Genomic DNA, 22,321 nt, shown 5'->3' with positions numbered 1-22,321 from the left:
ATTATCAAATAGTATCTCTTTAATTAGGGTAGGATAACATCCATAACCACATGTGTACTTCAGATTTTCAGCAAATGTACACATATATTAGCATGAGTTTCAACAGATTATTTACAACTACTTTTGAATATCCATTGTAATGTACAAGAAAAAAAATAACTTACTGTCTCTGAGTGTTTCCCAAGCCCACTGATCATTTTTGAAGAAGAGATGTCGTTTGATTTCTTCTACACCATTTCGCCCTAATCTCACCTCTCTGAACAGAGGGAAAGAAAAAAGTTACTAATCATTTAAGATATTATTATAACCTGCCCAGATACACTTGTGGACATAATGCTAAAATCTGTGCATGTTGATAAAAATAGTCATATGTCACCTTGATATTACATTGGTTTTCAGTTTAATTTTCAGCTTAAATTAAAAACTTAGTTGAAGACAGAATACTTAAGAATTAAAAAAAAATATGTACGAGGGGGTGTCTGGGTGACTCAGTTGGTTAAGTGTCCAGCTCTTGATTTCAGTTCCACTTAGGTCGTGATCTCGAAATTGGTGGGTTTGAGCCCTGCATTGGGCTCCACGCTGTCAGCTTGGGATTCTCTCTCTCCCTTTCTCTCCCTCTGTCCCTTCCCTGCTTGTGCTCTCTCTCTCAAAATAAACTTAAAAATTAATATATATTATATATTAAAATATGTATATATATATACACACAAAGAACACAGACTTGTTGATACTCAATGACTTTTCTATTGACAATGAAAATACTGATAAATCACTTGTCTTGCTTCATTAGCATCATGAATAAAACCTGAATTTTCTTTTTTTTAATGTTTATTCATTTTGGAGAGAGAGAGACAGAGCACAAGCAGGGTAGGGACAGAGAGAGAAGACAGAGAATCCAGAGCAGGCTCCAAACTCTGAGATGTCAGCACAGAGCCTGATGTGAGCCAGAACTACAAACTGCCAGATCATGACCTAAGCCAAAGTCAGATGCCTAACCAACCAAATCACTGAAGTGCCCCATAACACAGTGAATTTTCTTGACAGATTTTCAAAAGAATGGTAGTTATACATTTTTTGCAACCAACAGCTTCACACCAAAAGCTAACAAATTGCAGAAGGACATCTTAAATTTAAATTTTCCATTTTATATCCTATTATAAATATTCTGACCAGTCAAAAACCAATGACAACTAAGTCTTGATTACTACAAAACTGAGTTTTAATGGGACAAATTACAGATTCCTGGCCTCTTAGGTGAGCACAGAGATAAAATGTTTAAAAATGTACCTTTAGCTGATTTGGAAAGGAGAACTCAAAAACTTCTGTTCTCTACTAGAGTGCTTATTAACAACAAGAATACTCCAAATTCCAAAATTTTTCATGAGTTAGAAGATATATTGCTTTTGATATAATGTGACACCTTTTTAAGAAGCTTTCACTGGGGTGCCTGGGTGGCTCAGTTGGTTAAGCCTCTAACTTCAGCTGAGGTCATGATCTCCCAGTTTGTGGGTTCAAGCCCTGTGTCTGGCTCTGTGCTGACAGCTCAGACCCTGGAGCCTGCTTTGAATTCTGTGTCTCCCTCTCTCTCTGCCCCTCCCCCTGCTCACACACACACTCACTCTCTCACTCTCTCTCACTCACTCACTCACTCAAAAAAAAATAAATAAATAAACAGGGGCTCCTGGGTGGTTCAGTTGAGGGTCCGACTTTCACTCAGGTCATGATCTCGCAGTTCGTAGGTTTGAGCCGCGCGTTAGGCTCTGTGCTGACAGCTCTGTGCCTGGAGCCTGCTTCAGATTCTGTGTGTGTCTCTCTCTCTGCCCCTCCCCAGCTCACCCTCTTTCCATCTCAAAAATAAATAAATATTAAAAAAATTTAAAAATAAACATTAAATAAAATTTTTTAAAGAACCTTTCACTAACTCTCCCAGATTGGATCAGGGAACCTCTCCATGGTTCTATGGCATATAAACATTAAACTCAGAGTACTTATCTCTCTGTACAATTAATGTCGTATTTGCTTGTCTATTTCCCCCAAAGAACTATGAGGTAGTAGAGAACAATGAATATATATCTTTATTATTTCTTTAACTCTTGTACCTAACGTACAGCATAGTACTTATACTTAAAGAGTACATATATATATTAAATGTAAAAACTTGAAAGTGTACATTTCAAGCTCTAAAGAACAAAATGAAGGACAGTAGGTTTATTTCAATTAAAGTGAACTTAAAACTGAAAGATAACTAAAAGCTCTAGGCCTACTATTTAAATTAACAACATACAAACATAAATATCAAACAAAATCTCAGTAAGTCATTTGGTTCATGCTTAAATTTAAAAAGTAAACCATAAGGGTACACATAATATGCCATTTTTGTTTCTAAAACACATATAAGCATATACATTTATAAAAATGGTTACTGAATCTGAAAGATCTCATACAATGACCATCTCTAGAGGGAAGGAGGTAGGAAATACATACTTCTCTATAGCCTTGTACTATTTACTTAATTTTAACAAACATACAGTCATATATAATTAAATCCTTTTTCCAGGTCTAGTGAGGTATAATTGCCAAAATCTTAAGATACGCAGAGTGTATAAAGTGATGTTTTGACATATGTATATATTGTGAAAGGATTCTCCCATCACTTCACATATTTACCTTTTTTGGGGGGTAAGAACATTTAAATTCTACTCTCTTAGCAAATTTCAATTATATAATGCTGCATTATCTTAAACAGTATCAACTGGAAGCTGCAGCATTTTTCTATCACTAAGAAACAAATATTCCCAATTAAGTTAATATATGTTATTGACTCTAATTTCAGAGATGTTAACATGTTTTTAAAATACCCTCAGACTCAAGAAAATATAATTCTTATATTTAATCAAGTTAAAAATTCAATAATGAAATTTAAAAAATGATCTGGTCTAGCCATCAAAAAGAGTATTATTTTAAATTATTAGGTAACACAAGTGACTTGAGATCCAGAAACACCCTAGAATATCATAAAATATTAGACTTCATGGTCATGAATGATTTGGGGAATGGTTATGTTTTTACTTCAACAGTTCAAATATAGGAGCTCAGATATAAACCTCAAATATTAAGCAGCAAAATAAGAATTTCCTTAGAATAAAGTTCAATGTTAAAACTATTTACCTGTCAGTAAGGAAGGCACAAATAAGATTTTTTGCTTCTTTTGATATATCATTATCATCAGGGAAAGTAAGTGAATTTTTATGGTTCATAATCTTACTATAAGTTCCAACCAAAGAATCTGCATAAAAAGGTGTATCACCTGAAAAATTGATAGGGGAAACAAAAGCGAAATAAATAAGATACATTTAAAACATCAGTTTCAAAGGAAAAGAGTCAATATTACCTGTGTAAGGATTACTATATATGCATTAAAGACATATACTTAATGTATATATAAAAAAGAAATAACATCACAAAGTTGCTTAAGCTTTTAAATAGTTTTTAAAAACATACAAAGCAGGTTTGGATCAGTCTGTTTTCTACAAACAAAATTAACATTGCTTAATGTAATAAATATTTTATTAGAAGAAGCCAAACGGTTAAGCTTTGGGATGAAAAGCTATGTTAGAGGTACATAAAATTCTTCTTTACTCACCTACAAGCATTTCATATAAAAATACCCCAACTGACCACCAGTCACATTCTCGTCCATAATAACCATCACCACCTTGAGATTTTAATACTTCAGGGGAAATGTAATCGGGTGTTCCAACTGCTGTATCACATCGTACCATACCTTCCTAAAAAGAATGGCAGTTCAACTTTTGAATTAGGATACAAATATAAAGCCTCAATTATTTAATAAGATGTTCTTAATAAAACCTGTAGAATTCTAAATCTTTGGGCTATAAAATATATTAAAACCTAATGCAAACAGATGAAAATGAACACAATCTAATCACATATACATATTATATACATAATATATTTGTAATATGTGTGTGTGTGCGCGCACACTTGTGTGTGTGTGGATGCATCAGTGATTTTTACTTTGTAATAATACTCACTAGAAAGACACACTGCCAACCAGTTGTGTCAATAATGACCTTATCTTAATTGCAGACAACAAATATATAAGCCAATGCAAACAGATTGAGACTGATAGGATGAATCATTCAATAACATTAATATATAAAGGCTGATTTGATTATCTTTTTTTTCTAAAATAGTTGTTCAATTTAGCTCTGCTTGAAACTGTGAGGAAAACATTCAAGAACTGACTGCACAAATGTAAAATGGGAAAGCATGTGTATGGGAAAGGGGTGTAACAGCACTGAGCACACCGAATATCTATTTAATATGCATTTAAACTCTCCACACAAAACCCCCAAAACTAATTGCAAAAACTATATAGTCTATTACTTATTTTAGCTGGTATTAATGCAATAGAACTGTAATTAAATGTATACTCAAAAGTTCTCATATAGTATTTTCTTCTAATCAAAATAATTTTCCTTTTAAAATAATAAATACAACTTTTTGGGTATTGTTCTGTGGTAAGTTTCAAAGAATATAAACGGTTACAACTGAAACAAAGTAAGTATACTTGTTATGTTACTTCAGCTATATAGATAAGCTATTTATTATATAAATAATGAGGATGATATCTTTTAAGACTGACTTCCAAAATAAGCAGTAAGATCTTTTTTACATGTTATCAGAAGGCTAAGTAAAACATTAAAAAAAAAAGCATATCGCTGAAATCCCATTTTTATGAAAGTCTAATTTTAACACTGGTCTTAGCATTCAGTGACTAATTCCATTTCTAGCTACGAATAGTAGTATATATTACAGGGTTGTTATATAGGATTTAATAAACCTGGCAATCAGCACTTACCTTAAATACAGAGAAAATATAAATCATTTACAAGTTACTAATACAACACTGAAACCATGGCATCTATTTCAACAATTAAGACAGGTCACACTAATTCTGTACAAGTCCAGCTATGGTTAGTACATTCTTATAGTATTTTCTAAAAAGCATCTATCTTGAAAAAACTAAATTAAAATCTAATTATTTAACCTTATTCATCTTCATACAAGTACCAAAATCTGCTAACTTCAAATGTCCAGATTTATCCAGCAGCATGTTATCAGGCTTCACATCTCTGAGGGGGGGAAAAAAAAACATTAGAGTGTTTCTAAAACTGGTCAGACACTGATAAAACTTTATGAGGCAGTTATTTTAGGCCATGTATCCTCACTCACTGTAGGTAAGGCCATTTCTGATCCCTAGGTGCTTCTATCACATCTATAAATTGAACATCAGGAGGGAAACTCCTTTACATGTTAATGCCTAAGAGAAGGACATTTAATATTCCCTTTTATTAAAATTGAGTTTGATTCTTCCAATGTGCAAAGCAAACCATGAGAGAGAACAACCATAAAAAGCATTACACTCAGACATAAAAAATAACTGAGACACATTTTTCAACATAAGTATATAAATAACCCCAGGACTCAGTCTAAATAATGTTCATTTTTATTATCACTGGCACTTGCCACAGCAACTGCATTAGACTCAAGTGTATGCAGAACAAATGAAATTGTTCTTCTAACAAATAAATATGATTTATTCACTAATTAAAAGCAAGTTTATTTATATTTTTTAGATTTTACATATAAAAACCACTCAAAAGCAAATTAATTTGTGTAAAAAATTTGAAGTGTTTAACTCTGTGGCACATACCTCAGAAAACCAGCTTGTAATTTTTATTTTTCAACACCAGATAAAAGCTATGTAATCAAATTAAGGGACATTAAAGAATACATTTATATCAACATTAAGCTGAAATAATAAAATTATGAATTTCAAAGTTTTAAATCCTGAAATACCACTTATGTCACGTGAGAGGAGACGAGGTGGATTTCAAGTAGGAAACGCTAATCAAATAAAGTTTAAGTATTTTTCAGCCTCCCCTTTCAACAAATGAAAAAATTTAAAGCATTATCTTTACCTATGAATGAAACCCATGGAATGGATTGCATCCAATGCAAGAACTACTTCTGCAGTGTAGAATCGTGCCCATTTTTCAGGCACATCATAGTTGCTCATTAAGTTTACAAGATCTCCACCAGGCATGTACTCCATCACCATGTAGAGATAACGATCATCTTGGAATGCGTAAAAAAGCTATTCAAATGCAGAAAAAAAAATCTTTAAGATTAAGCAAAATTGTTTCATAAGAAAATGGCAAAAAATATTGGTTTAATTAAAATAAATTACAGTAATTATACTGCTCTTTTAAAAAAAACATACAAACATAAATACCACAAAGACCCTTGCATATACAAAGGAACTATTAACTTTGGTTATTTCTGAGGAGTTGGAAACTTCTTTCTCTATATGTGGCTATACTAATTGAATTTTTTACAGTGAGAATTTTTAAAAATTGTAATACTTTAAATAAAGAATACACAGGTCTCCCAAGCAAAAAAATATGGTGATTCTGACTTAACATGTGCTTTGGTGAGATCTACTGTTAAATTTATATCAATACCACAATTCTCAAGAAGTCTGAAAAATGATTCAAGTCCAAGACTGGACCTAGCAGTGGCAGTTTGTAAGTCCTTAAAAATTTCTAATAAACAGAAGCATAAATTAATCTATAAGTTGGGGGATATATCAATAAGGATTAACTACCTTTCAGAATGTTAAAAAGATAGTCAATGCAGAACCTACTTGGTACAACAGATGCTCAATAAGTAAGAGCAGTCAATAGGAGGAGCAGTAACAACTAACAAGCAGAAAGAGGGCAACAGCTAGAGTCAAGCAGGAAGAGTGAAGTCAATTGATATGAAATTGGCAAGAATACCAGGTACAAATATATTTCTTATTTGACCGGGGTTGAAGCTAAAAAAAAAACCAAACTTACAAATGAACATTTTAAGAAAACACAAGTAGATTAGAATCACACTAAAAAATAAAGCCCTAGAGAAAATGATACCTTATTTACCTAAACATTTGACTTAAACTCTATTTGTTTAATTTTTTCAGTAGTGTTTAATGATTTTAGTTACCCACTTAATTATTTTAATTTAAAAAGATACTTTAGGGAAGGATACGAAACAAAGTGGCATCTCGTGGCTATCCCAGATTAAAGTATACAATTTATCATTTGGGCACCATAATTTAAGAAACAATGCTGATTTGGCAGCAGTGGTTCTAAACCAAAGGAAATAACTGTCGCCTGACACTCCCCCTTCCCTCTCCCGTCCCAACCCCCACTACCACCCAAGTAAACATTCAAGGATCTCTAAACACAATTTCTGTTGTTACAAATGATATGTGGGCTGGAGAGGGTTGCTACTGGCAGCACCTGGGTACAAGCCAGGGACACTACTAAAAATCTGATCATGCACAGGACAAAGGACTACCTGGCCCAAAATATCAATAATACTGAGCCTGAAAATCCCAGCTCCATACAACTGACAAAAATAGACCAGACATTTCAAGTATAAAAAGTCATATGTAAATCTTAAACATTTTCCATATTGTCTTTATTCCAATTACTAATATGCTTATTTAGGATACTCCACTATATACTGTAAATTAATAAATCATAAAGTTCATGTTAGTAATTTAGAAATGGCTAGTCTACTAGCAGTTTTCCTTTTTTTTTTTTTAAACCAGAAGATGACTTTACTTCCCCCATATGACTTTACTAAGAAGCCCCAATACACGAAGACAAAAAAAAGTACGGAGCTGCTCTAGTTGAGGTAGAAATAGAAAACCCAGAATTAGGGGCACCTGGGTGGCTCAGTCAGGTAAGCATCCGGCTTCGGCATCTGGGTTCAGCTCAGGTCATGATCTCACAGTTCTTCTGTGCTGAGCTAGCTCAGAGCCTGGAGCCTGCTTCAGATTCTGTACCTCCCTCTCTCTGTGACCCTCCCCTACTCACACTGTCTCTCAAAAATAAATAAAAAAACATTAAAAAAAAAACCAGAATTATAATCAATCCAAATTCCTGCTTGTCCCCATGACTTCACCTGAGGTATCTCTATAGTTGGAAAAACAATCTAAGGGAACTTCCACATTTTTGAACATGGGAATTGAGGCTGAGAGATGTAAATAACTTGGCCACAGTGTCATAGATAGGTCATTGACAGTTAAGACTAGAACCTACAACTACTTCTAGTGTATTTTTCTTTCTACTGAAAAACCTACAGCCAATACAATATTATTTGAAGGCCTACCTTAACTCACCTTTAACAGATTTTCCCACTCTTTCCTCTCCAAAAAATAAGAGAGAAAAATGGATGAACAGATGGTTAAATAAACAGAATTAGAGGATCTATTTATTTGGGAAAAAACTTAAATTTCAGTATTAAATAAAAGTATCCTCTTAGAAGATAATACTATATGACTTCCCCCAAATCAGAGCAGATTAGTTACATTTTCTAATATTTAAAGTCTATAGCCACATAATTGCTTTGCTTTGGCCTTACTTCCTTCTTAGAGACAATTTAATAAAATTAAATTTTATGATTTAAAAATAACATATTAGGCAATTCTTTAATCACCAATAAATTCTCTATTACTCTTCTAAAAAACAATCTAAGCTTCTCACATGTTTAGTTACAAATTCATAAAGCAATAATGAAATAATAGCAAAACCATACCTGAACAACCCACGGACTGTTAGCAAAAGCCATGATGTCCCTTTCTTCCCAGAAAAAAGCAGAATCGGATCTCTTAATCATTTCAAATTTACTAAGAAGCTTCATAGCATATACCTTCCTGGTGGATTTATGCCTTACCTTTAAAAAGGAAAATGGAAAATAATGACCCTTTTGTTAACATTTATAGCTCAACATTTACCAGGACAATTTACCAAATTATTTTAGCAATTTGTTAAATGATATTATTGTTCTAGCTTGTTTACTTCACCTCCTCTGAATTATCCCAATTAGATAATCTGAATACTTCAGTTACCAGAAGTAAGTCATGTTGGAAAAAATCTTTATTCCCTACATTATGACATACTCCATCCCCTCCACCTGGTTATGCATGCTGCTTTCTATTTATAAAACTTATGATTCCATAGCATTTTAGAAGTCTAATATTACAAGTAAAGATTTCTCTTCTGATGTTTGAAACCTCTTCTCTACCCATGGATGCTTGAGGAAAATATTTCATACTATTTGATAAACTTGACTCTTGGCTTTTTCACATCCTTTTGCAAGACTATCTAGAATAATTTACAGCAACAATTTTATAAAGAACAATACCATCCCAAATAACATGTTAAACACACAAATGGATTTTTTAATTTTAAAGTTATCGTTTTGTTTTTAATGCAGGTTTCACATCCAGCATGGAGCCCAGTGTAAGACTTGAACTCAAGACCTGGGCTAGGATCAAGAGTTGGATGCTCAACCGACTGAGCCACCCAGGCACCCCTAAAGTTATTATTTTTAATCTCATTAAAATAACCTACCAATTGAACTTCTCCAAATGCACCTCTACCAATCACCTTCACTACTTCATAATCTTCAGCTTTCATTCGTAAATCTCTAATTTTATTTATTGTGTCTTTATCTGTATGAAAAGAAAAGTTTATAATTTTTAAATCAATGAAGCATTACAACTAACACTGTTTACAGACAAGTTCTTGAAAAACAAATTCATTAAGAACGACTTCATTGTAAAATGTAAACTTGTAAAAGAGCAATATTCAATATATTAAGAATTGTTTAGATTCTGAAATGACTTCACTCTATTAAAATATTTTCATTAAAATCTAACTTGGTAAATGTTTCAGAAATCAAATATACTACTAACACACTCTAAGGATAATTAGTTAAGTACACAACAAATTTGAATTGAGGGATCACAGGTAAATACTACAGATTAAGGAAATAAAATTTTCTTTTTATCAAGTCAGTTTTGATGATCCCTCTAAGAAGAGGTAAATAATTTAAGATATCCAAGGCACACATGCTAAAAAATAATCATATACTTATATCAATACATTTCTTAATTTGAATTTAGTTTTTAACTTAAAACACAGTGGGAATCTCTGCAATTATTTATATAAACCTGTCACACTAGAAACTACAATAATTTACAAATCCCCACTGGATAGATATTCTAATTCCTAATTTGGTAATAGGTTAAAATAGGGCTATTTTAATCCACATGGGTCAACACTGGCATGAGATTACATGGAAAAGCTTCCCATTTCAACGTGTATAAAATACAGAACAGCTATTAAACTTAAGTTCTAGTTCTTAATAAAACTCCATATAATATTCTTGTTCTTTTTAAATGCACATTTAAACTCAAGTGTTTGTGTACATTATGACCAATAAACACAGGCAATAGAAAGCAAATTTTTACACAGGGATAACATTAAGTACATTTAATTTTAGATTACATATCTACTGCAAGATGCATCAGAAAGATACAGACAATAATCAATACACTGCACATTTATGTCTACAATACAGGCTCTATCCAGAATCACTGTAGATGATAACTTTAAAACATAGTTCCTCCTCTTAAGGAGTCCAAACTCTAGCAAATGAAACAGAAATGAACAATGAAAAAAAAAAAGCACACACAAAAAAAAGGGGTATAAACAGTTTGCACAGCACTAAGTAACATGCCTAACCCCAACCTGCCTGGGAAAGACGTGGCTAGAAAAGGCCTTCTGGAGATAACACCTGAAACAAGTCTAAAATGAAGCACAGCAATTTGCCGGGGCGGGGAAGAAAAAGAGAGAATACTGCAGGCAGATGGGTAATATAAGCAAAGGCACAGAGGAACTACATACAAGAAGTCCTGTGTTGCTTAAGTATCAAGTTTGTGACAGGGTTCAAAGGAGACGCTGGAGAGCCCCAAACTGATTAAGGAGCTTGAACTTTACCTGCAGACCAGTAGTTATAAATCTTTCATTTAATCACCAAAAATCTTTCTCACAATAAAATTTAAAGCAACTCAGTATGTAAAATAGATGAAAGAAAGTGCTCTGCTTCAAGAGCATGGTGGTATGGTGGTGGGGATATCAGAAGGGGGCTGGAGCCTCATCTACTTTGAATTCTTCCATAATGCAGTCCCTGAGAGTCCTGTGGGATCCACTGGGAGCTGAGAAGCACCATGAAAAAAACTAAGGCAGATAAACAAAGTCAAATTTACATTTCAGCTAACCCACTCTGGGAAATATGTAAAAAGATGAACCATATAAGGACATGACTGGAAGTGGATAGAATTTGAAGAGTACTGTAATACTCCAGATGAGAGTTAAGAAAATCCTGAACCAGGATGTGTTATATAATAGCCTGTGAGGTTGAGAAAGGGTCCCTGGTTATATGAGGTTTAGAGTGATATAAAGGCTACCAAACCTGATGTTTGAGCTCAGAAAATATATCTTCTGCAAATTTATGTGGGAATGATGATCTTGCTTCCTGTTTTAATTCCTGAGAGCACAGGAAGTGTACAAAGCAGCTTGATATGTGATTCAAACACTAGTTATGAGAATGACTTTATTAATATATATATGGCATTTAAGTGCTGTTTTGCTTTTTAAGGTTGTATTCATTAAGAAACATCATCAAATCTGGGGCAAAAACTAACTTCCAAAGTTAATCAGTGTTTAACAAAAACTCAATGACAGTTGAACACGGCTTTTCTCACTTAGAAAAACTTTCATCTTGGTCTTTGTCTTAGATCATACTACCATACAAAATACCATAGACTGGGTGCTTTAAACAATATTCACTTATTTTCTCACAGTTTTAAAGGCTGGAAGTCCTGGGGTGCCTGGGGGGCTCAGTGGGTTAGGCGTCCGACTTCGGCTCAGGTCATGATCTCACAGTTCATAGGTTTGAGGCCCACATTGGGCTCTGTGCTGACAGCTCAGACAGAGCCTGGAGCTTCAGAGTCTGTGTCTCCCTCTGTCTCTGCTTTTCCCCTGCCTATGCTCTGTCTCTCTCAAAAATAAACAAACATTTAAAAAGTAAGTAAATAAAGGCTGGAAGTCCAAGATCAGGGGACCAGTACGTCTAATTTCTGGTGAGGCCTCTCTTCTCAGCTTGTTGGCAGCTGCCATTTCTCTGTGTGTTCTACCTGATCTCTCTCATGTGTACAGGTCAAGGTAAGGACACCGATCCCATCTTATCAGAGCCCTACATTAGTGGCCTCATTTAACCTTAATTGCCTCCTTTTGGCCCTATCTCTAAATAGAGCCACTGAGGTTTAAAGCTTCAACAAATAAATTGGCGGGGGGGGGGGGGGGGGGGGGGGGGGGGGGGGGGGGGGGGGGGGGGGGGGGGGGGGGGGGAAAGCACAGGGAACGACACATAATTTAGTCCATAACAGTCTTAAAAAATCACAACTGAACATCACCACTGCTAAGCTATTAACTTGCTTTATACTAAGATAAATTGGATGTTCAATTCCAATTACTAACAAAAATTTACAGAACTGATGATGTAAGTCCATGAGAGAGAATGATGTACCTCTGATGTTGTGGTACAATAACATAGGCTAGATTTAAATATTTTCCGCAAAATTCCTTCAGACGTATAATAAAATAAATAAATATAGGCTTTAACCACCTTGTGTTTCACAAACTTTGTCGGTTTGTCCAACTAAGCCTTTTTCTATACCATGCGTAATTTTAACTACTGTCACTTATAACACACCTTAGCAGACTCCATTTCAAACAGTACCTGTTATTTTCTCATCTTTCTTTAAAAATATTCTTGCCTATACTTGTTCCATGCAGACTACAGAGAGGATAATTCTTTAGTTAGTCTAAACTCAGCACTAACTCCTAAAATACACGAGTCAAGGAAAATCATTCAAAATTGTTGTTTTTTAATTGATTATTGATATTGCTCTCAATGACCTCAATTCTTTGAGTAATTGTTCTTGCCAAAAAGCTAATGGTCTTAAGGTAATTTTTCTTTGTACAAAAAAAAAATTTTTTTTTTTTTGGGTGCTGCTGCAAACATAGGAAATGGCTTTCCCTGTTTGGCCAACAAATAAGCCTCTCATAAACTAATGTAAGATCACAGCCTCATTCCTTTTTATTTTTGTGAATAAAACTCTGTGAGGATCTCAAATTTCCTATTTTTTTCTGACTATTTTTGCTTTCCTGTGATTTGGGAATATTACAATGAGGGCTGACTCTGGTAACATCAATATATATTATTTCAGTGAAGCTATACTATCATTGCATGATAAACAACGCTTTGCCATTTAACTTCACAAAATAATCCACACTCCACTGTGCCTCAAAATGGTAACATTCAAAGTTCATTTTTCTTTTTTGATACAACGGGCATGTACTGGTAGTAAAAAAGTATAATGTTATGGTATGGTGATACACATGAAACTCTGTTCAGCGGTAATTGTATCACTGTGATTTAGCTGAGTAACAGTGTGAAGCAGTAACAATGTCATGTAGGAATTCTGTCAGGACTACTTGATTCAGCCACTGTAGCACAAAAACAGAGATGATACAAAAAAGAATGAATGTAGCTAGGCCCCAATAACAGTGCGCCCTGGGTGGCTCAGTCAGTTAAGCATCCGACTTTAGCTCAGGTCATGATCTCAGGGTCAGTGGGTTCAAGCCCCACATTGGGCTCTGTGCTGACAGCCCAGAGCCTGGAGCCTGCTTCACATTCTGTGTCTCCCTTTCTCTCTGACCCTTCCCCACTCACTTTCTCAAAATAAAATAAAGACATTTAAAAAAAATTTTTAAGTTTATTTATGGAGACTGAAATCTGAGTTTCATACAATTTGTACATGTCAGGACATATTTTTCTTCTTCTTTTGACCTTTTATCAATCATTTAAAAAATATAAAAAACATTCTCAGCTCATGAGGCATACAAAAAAAGGTGGTGGGCCAGATTTGTTCTGTGGGCTATATAGTCTGCCAACCCTTGCTCTAATAGAAACCTAACTCCCCACTAAGAGAACACTGCTTCCCCTGCAGCACTCAAGTGGTGACCCTTACCCTCCCCACATGCCTTATACCCCTGGCCCTGAAAGTGGGATAGAAGAATTGCTAAATCTGCCAGCTTTGATTTTCATGTTATTAGGTTATATCTTTCACTACCTCTCATTGTTTCTGTAATCTACATCTCTTGGGTCATCAATCTCATTGCTAGACAATTTTAGTTCCTGGTTTACTGACCTCTCCAATATTCACCTGTTTTGATTCTTAGGATTTCGATATTTCCATAGATGACACTTCTAATAACCTGGCCTCTCAATACCTTTAAACTTCTCTCCTTTACTATAGATGGATGGATGGATAGATAGATAGATGGTATATATACACAGCTTCTCTTTCTTATCTCCTCAGATTAAATTACATGGTCAATTATTATAATCACTCACTTGCATACACTTTCAATGCCTTGGCTCTCTTCTGCTTCATTATCCTTAGTCTGGCAAAATCATAATCCTAGTTAAATCCAATTCCCCAACTGACTCTGTTAGTATCCATGCAGTTAAGTAAGTCTGGATGAATATATAAAGTCATATTGACTGATCAGACTTTAAATTCATAATCACAAACATAAAGCTGGCCCCCAATTCTGCTTGGCAATCATACTTTACTAGTCTATTCACTCTCCCATTCTGCTAGAAACCATATTTTACATTTTCTTCCCTCTTCTCAAACCTCACACAGCTCTCCCACTGATCCTCATTCATAGCTAAGACCTTTTTGGCTATCACTCTGAAACAAATGAAATAATCAGAAGAAAACTGTCAGATTTACCACCACACACACATATACTGAACTGTCAGCATGTGCACTCATATATGTGGTCACCTTTTACTACAAGAAAATACTATTTTAAACCAATCTCCCCACCAGTGATGTCACATTCTTTTTCATGAGTTCAAGGACACGGCTTGAGCAATACTACCCCCTTTCTCTTGAATCATTAAGTTTCCCCCTTCCTAACCAAATCCTATATCATGCTACTTTCATTCTCATCTTAAATCTCTTCATCCCTTTTCTCTCATCAGCTACTGCCCCATTACTCAATTCCACTACAGCAAATACCCTCAAATGTTGTGTCTCCTCTCAGTTTCTAAATCTTTCCTCATATTTGCTCTTAAATCTACTCCAGGTGGGCTTTGGCCATTACCTTTCTATCAAAGCTGCTCATCAAAGTCACAGACTACCATGATGTTGTTAGATCCAATGATAAATTCTCAGTCCTCATCTCGCAGCAGCTTTTGACAGTTTGGTCCATCTCTGCTGGTATACTTTATTTACTTGACTTCCACATTCTTCCAATAACACTAAGGATATTTTTTTCAACCTCAATGGCTACATCTCAGTTGCTTTTGCTGGCTCTTCCTTCTCTCCCAGAGTTCTTAACACTGAGCAACTCAAGGCTCAGTCTTTCACAGTGTTTTCTTCTCTATTTATATTTATTTCTTTGGGGGACTTCAAAAAGCCAGCCACATGTCAACGAATGTTTACTGATTTATTTACTGGTAGTCCGGATCTCTCTCTCTCTTAAGCTTCAGATTTATATTCAATTGCTTACAAAATATATCTACTTGGTAACAGATCTCTCAAATTTAATGTGTATGGAACTGAAGAGATGTTTTCATCCAAAACCTCTACCTGTGATGTCCATTATTTCCACTGAGAGCTCAATTTTGCTAAAGCCTAGATAGAGCACTCTTGACTCCTTCCTTTCCTTACATACCACATCCTATCATTCAAACATACCACATCCTATCATTCAAACATGCTAGCTCTACCTCTGAAATATTACTTCCAAGTTTTCATTCTCTATACATTCTGGACCAACTATCATCTCTTCCTTGGATTACTCTAATTGCTTTTAACTGATTTCCCTGTGTCTATCCTAGCCTCTCTGTAGTTTATTCTTAACCCTGGGTGATATTCTTAAGAATACAAGTCAGAGCATGTCACTCCTCTGCTCAAAACTAATGTCTTGCCATCTCAGCCAGAGTAAAAGTTAAAGATCTTACAATGGCCTACAAGACTCTACATGACCTAGCCGCCCTATTTCCTTACTTCTCCGACATTATCCTACTATTCTTTTTCTTGCTCAATCCTCTCCAGCTTCAATGGCTTCTTCCTTGCTGCTTCTCAAACATGCCAGGCATATTCCTCTCTTAAAGCCTTCACACTGGCTCTTCCTCTGTATACCATTCTCTTCCCTCAAACATCTGCTTGGCTACTTGTTTCAAGCACTTCAATAATTTTCTCAAATGTCATTTTTTTAGTGAGTCCCCCTCTAGTTACCTTATCTAAAACTGCAAAATTCTAAAAACTTCCAATCCTTCTTAAAGTGTTCTATTTTCCCCATAATAAATATCAACTTCTTTGTTCTTTACAGAATGTATTTCATACAAAATTATAAATTTGGTAAGCCCACATTAATTCTAAGACCAATAAACAGGATTATGTAACCATTAGACCCTTTTACCAATATCTGATTGTCTACTGTGTTGAGTTAAGTGATGCTGGCAGAAAGCTAAGATTCAGAGATGTGAGATATTATATTACTCCACAGCACAGGAAGCAAAACATGAAATGGGCAAATTGAGTCACAAATAGACACCATAAATCTTGACAGGCCACTAACTAGCTAATCAGTCTATAAATAATCACAAGTTAGCAAAAGAGGCAGAAAGTTTTATAATTTATAGTTTCAGGGTTACCAACAATTCAAAAAGATTTCAATCACACACTTTATATTCAGTGAATTCTACTAGAAATTTACCATAAGATACAATGTGGAACCAAGATTTTTACAATGTTTTTAAAAATGTAAATATTAAATAATTTTATACACATTTAATCGAGTATTAGTTGACATTTAAAATTGTGTTGTTGAAAAATAATCATATAGAAAGATAGTCAACATATAATGTTAAGCAAAGAAACAGAATAAACTGCACAAATATATAAACACAAATATATAATTGGTATATGTGAACAGAAAAAAGACCAGAAGGAAACATAGCAAAACAATAATTAAAAGTCATTTAGGAGTGTGGTGTGATTTCAGAGTATTTCACTCCTCACATTTTCTATATATGTCAAGTTTAATATAATTACTATTGCTTTCTAATGAGAAAAAGACATACTCGCCTAGTCCAAGATTATAAACTGCACCATAATTTTATGTACTGCTATAAACTAAGACACATTCCAATTGCTAAATAAGTTTTGTTTTAATGTCAGGATGGGGGCGCCTGAGTGGTTCAGCTGGTTCAGTATCCAGCTTTGGCTAAGGTCATGATCTTCCAGATCATGAGGTCGAGCCCTGCATCCAGCTCTGTGCTGACAAGTGTGGAGCCTGGAGCTTGCTTTGGATTCAGTGTCTCCCTCTCTCTCTGCCCCTCCCCCTCATGTTCTCTCTTTCTCTCAAAAATAAACATAAAAAAATAAATAAAATGTCAGGATAAAATATGGTAATAAAAGCTATGCATAATACAGTGTTTGACTGAAATACTGCTACTCTTTGCCTAAAGAAACTAGTATATCTTTATACTTTTAGTCAAAGCATCTCTAAAAAGCTCTAAAATTACATAAAATTTGTCTATAAACCCTACAATGTAATATTCAATTCCATACAAATCTGATTATTTCAATGCAAAAATTATTTTATGCCCAAATCTTTGAACAAAACTCAAACTCCAGGAAGATGTACCATGTTTTGCACCCAAATACACACAGAGTAATCCAATTTGAGAAGCAGATGGGGGACACTGGTAAATCCAAATTCCTTAACATAGCGTAAAATGGTTTTTAGACCTTGTTACTTCTGATTCTCCTCCAGTCTTTTACTTCTACTCTCCCCAATATGCTCTACCAATGTCCAGTTACTTGCAACTTCCCACTTTACCATATTGCTTCACATTTCCATACCTTTGCAGATATTGATCATCAGCCTACAATGACTTGCCCTACTTTATCTGACCAAGTTACTATCAAACAAGATCTAATTCTGTATCTCCTCTTCAGCCACTGCTGATCCTCTCAAGCAGATGGAATAACTCTCTCTCCTCTGAGACACCACTACTTCCTGATTGTTTCATCTACCAATCTGGACTGAAATCACTTATATAGCTATGTTTCTTCTATTATATAGTACATATAGTATATTCACATTTGTTTAAGGATAGAGACCACACTTCTTTCACTGATATGTCCCTGATGTACATATATGCTCAATGATACTAAAACATTAAAAACATTTAATGATATAAATGGGGACAATCAACTACATGCTTTTACCTACTCAGGAACAACAGAAAAGTCACACATATTTACTCGAAAATAACAAAAGTATATATTTAAAAATCAATCTTATATTAACATATGACCCAGCAATTCCACTTGTGGGTATCTGCCCAAGAGAGATGAAAACATATGTATACACAAATACTTGTACACGAATGTTCATAGCAGCATTATTCATGGTAGCCAGAAAGTAGAAAATAATATAAATGGTCATCAACAGATGAATAGATAAACAAAATGTGGTTAGTATATCTACTCAGTGGAATATTATTTGGTAATTAAAAAGAATATATGCTATAACATAGATAAACCTTGAATACATTGTGCTAAGTCCAAAAAACCAGTCACAAAAGATCAACATAATTCCATCTATAGGTAATGTTTATTACCTATAGGAAATGTAAACAGACATAAAATAGGTTGGTCATTGCCTAGGGCTGACGAGATTAGGGAAAAATGGGGGAGTGACTGCTAATGCGTATAAGGTTTATGAGCTGATGAAATGTTCTAACAGTGACTGGGAATGGCTGCACAACTAATAATACACAGAAAGAAACAATGAACTGTATACTTTAAATGAATGAATGCTATAGTATATAAATTATATCTCAATAAAGCTATTTAACAAATCAATCTTGGGTTTGGCAATGATTTTTATACAAAACACCAAAAGCACAATTGATAACAGAAATAACTGATAAATTAGACTATCAAAATAAAAAACTGTGTGAAAGACTATCTATCTATCTATCTATCTATATACAACCTTTTACGTCTGGAGATGGAGTTTACTAATCCCCCTGCCTATAAGTGTGGGCAGAACTAGTAACCAGATTGCAAATGACTGGGTATGGAAAGGGAAAATAGTAACTTTCCAGCCTGACAGATACTATTTTAAACCAAGTGATAAAAGTTAACATTACCAGTGATAAATCATGATGTTATCATAGAGCCATAATCCCAGTCTAACATCAGACAAACACAACTTGACTACAAAATACCTGAGCAGTAATCTTCAAAACTGTCAAGGTCATAAAAAATAAGCAAAGACTGGGGCACCTAGGTGACTCAGTCAGTTATGTGTCTGACTTCGGCTCAGGTTTTCATTTCACGGCTCATGAGTTCAAGCCCCATGTCAGGTTCTGCTGACAGCTCAGAACCTGGAGCCTGCTTCAGATTCTGTGTCGCCCTCTCTCTCTGTCCCTTCCCACTCATGCTGTTTCTCTCTCTCTCTCAAAAATAAACATTAAAAATTTTTTGAAAAAGTAAGCAAAGACTGAGAAACTATCACAGACTGGAAAAGACTAAGGAGAAATGACAACTAAATATAATGTAGTACTTTAGATTGGATTCTGGAATCAAAACCAAAAGAATTTAGCAGAAAAAAATGATATTTGAGTAAAATCTTTAACTAGTTAACAGTAATATATCAATTTTAATTTGTTAGTTTTGTCAACGTGCCATGGTTACATAAGATGTTAACATTGGGGAAAACTGGGTAAAGGACATACTAGAATTTCTATTTTTGCAACTCTTCCATAAGTTTAATATAATATAGTTTATTTCAAAAGTAAATAAAGAGGATATTTAATATTTCTTTTTTAAAAATCTAATTTAGTCGTATCTTATTTGTAATAGCTTCAAACAAGCTTTTGTAATATCCTAGGTCATACTGCAAAATTTATTCAATCTTATGGCTACATTTTAATATTCCAATTTTTATACTGTCTTCTGGCATAAAACTGCATTTGGCACTAAGTATCAAAACATAAACTGGATATAACTTTTGACTCAGCAATTCTTGGATTCACTCCAAAGAAAGGAGCAGCAAGTACACACCAAATTGTAGGTAAAAGAATTTTCATCACAGCCTTATTTATAACAGTGAAAAACCAGAAAGACCCTAAGTGTCCACCATTACAGAAAGTTTTAAAAATTAAGATATATTCATTAAATGGAATATATATATTCACTTTTTAAAATGTATTATCTATATTTATTGACATAAAAAGATATTCTGCAACGTACTTTTCATGGAAAGTATCACACTGTGGATAGTGACAGATCTCACCCATTGATTTATATTCATGTCCTAACTTTTTGACCTAACAACACAGATTTGCTATGATGAACATTCCTGTACACTTTACAGAGCTGTTTTTGCAGACTATATTTAAGTAAAAGATTAGGTTATGCTCATGAACATTAATAGTTTTAAAATACGCTGTCCAACTGCCCTTCAAAATGACTACACCAATTTTCCCTCTCACTTAACAGTAACCAATCCTAGATATTATTCTTTCTTATTTTTCTCATTCAGAAGAGGGGAGTGAAAGCCTACTTCTTATTTTAACCCATATTTGTTGAAATACTAATATATTTGTTCAACTGTTAATTGCTCAATGGTTATTCACAGTTTTTCTCTTTTATACTACTTAGTTACTGTGTCCATTTAAAAATTTTTTTTAATGTTTATTTATTCTTGAGAGACACAGCATGAGCAAGAAAAGGGCAGAGAGAGAGAGGAGACACAGAATCCGAAGCAGTCTCCAGGCTCTGAGCTGTCAGCAGCACAGAGCCCAACGCAGGGCTTGAGCTCACAAACTGCAAGATCATGACTTGAGGTGAAGTCGGATGTGCAACCAACTGAGCCACCCAGGGGCCCTTCCTGTGTCCACTTCTAAAAATTGCTTTTTTCTTATTGATTAGAAAGGGTCTTTTCCTATATTAGAAATATAATTTTATTAAATATATTGCAATTTTTTTCAGTTTATCAGTGTTCTTTACATATTTGTCTTTCCTTACATAGTTTGTTAAGGCAAAAATCTGTCAATGTTTCTTTCCTTTAGTCCTAGAATATTGCTTTTAAAAAAGACATTCCCTACTTGAAGACTATAAACATGATACATTAAACTTCATCTAGTACCTTCTTATGTCTTTACATTTGAGACTGAAATTCATTTTCTCTTCATAATGAATATCCAATATAAATTTCTTATATTTCAATATACAGTTGAAGAATTAATTTCCATATATTATGACTACAATACTGTTCCCATCTCCCAAAAAGAGAGATACATTTACCACTTAAATGCTAGAGTTACCAAAATATATAAGTCAAATATAGACCTAATACACACACACACACACACACACACACAAAAGAATCAACCTTGTCAAAACTTTAGTACATTTCAATGCTTTCTGGCTGGAATACGTCCCACATTAATGCATGGTCATTTTTATACCTCCATACTTAGCTGTGGAGGAGTTTATAAATGCCACTAACAAATGCTAGTTTTATATTTTTATCAGTTAAAGAACCTAAAAATGGAATTGCATGCTAATCACAACACATGATCAATATAATGTATTTATATCTTCTTCCTCACATTTATCCTTCTCAAATGTACAATAGCATATATAGGTAGTACATAAGTGCTTTTAGAATTGTTGCTCCTTAGAATTCCCCAAAACGTATACACATATAAGTACATCAAACTCTGTAAAAAAATATTTTTTTTAAATTTATATTTGAGAGACAGAGAGAGACAGAGCATGAACAGGGAAGGGGCAGAGAGAGAAACTGACACAGAAGCTGAGCTAGCGGGTCAGCACAGAGCTAGACGCAGGGCTTGAAACGAACCATGAGATCATGATCTGAGCCGAAGTTGGACACTCAACCGACTGAGCCACCCAGGCGCCCCTAACTACATCAAACTTTGTATTCAAAGTAGGTAAAATGATCTTTAATTATACTACAGATAATATAATACCATCTTCAATATTATAATACATGATTTTATAAATATAATGAGACACTCAGAAGAAACTAGCCAGAAGCATTAAAATAAGGGGGTTTCTCAGCAATAGCATTGCTGGGGATTTACCTAAGAGAGACAGAAATGCTGATGCATAGGAGCACATGTACCCCAATGTTCATAGCAGCAATGTCAACAATAGCCAAAACATGGAAGGAGCCTAAATGTCCATCACCTGACGAATGGA

At 34.3% G+C, this 22,321-nt stretch overlaps 1 protein-coding gene across 3 annotated transcripts in view; it reads right to left on the bottom strand.

Annotated features, from left to right (window-relative positions):
* Window positions 1–22,321, bottom strand: part of ROCK1 (Rho associated coiled-coil containing protein kinase 1) — a 160,915-nt gene that overhangs the window by 89,538 nt on the left and 49,056 nt on the right. For all 3 annotated transcript variants that reach the window (XM_029921780.1, XM_029921781.1, XM_029921782.1), the window contains exons 3-9: window positions 9,492–9,592; window positions 8,674–8,811; window positions 6,009–6,184; window positions 5,075–5,159; window positions 3,644–3,788; window positions 3,169–3,307; window positions 165–256 (exon numbers count right to left, since the gene is read on the bottom strand). In XM_029921780.1, coding sequence (XP_029777640.1) covers window positions 165–256; window positions 3,169–3,307; window positions 3,644–3,788; window positions 5,075–5,159; window positions 6,009–6,184; window positions 8,674–8,811; window positions 9,492–9,592 — 876 coding nt within the window. The remainder of the gene's footprint in view (window positions 1–164; window positions 257–3,168; window positions 3,308–3,643; window positions 3,789–5,074; window positions 5,160–6,008; window positions 6,185–8,673; window positions 8,812–9,491; window positions 9,593–22,321) is intronic.

The sequence above is a fragment of the Suricata suricatta genome, chromosome 14 (genome assembly GCF_006229205.1).
Source record: "Suricata suricatta isolate VVHF042 chromosome 14, meerkat_22Aug2017_6uvM2_HiC, whole genome shotgun sequence".
NCBI classification, from domain to species: Eukaryota; Metazoa; Chordata; class Mammalia; order Carnivora; family Herpestidae; genus Suricata; species Suricata suricatta.
Note: the sequence above shows the minus strand (reverse complement) of the source record. Positions and strands in the feature narration are given on the sequence as shown.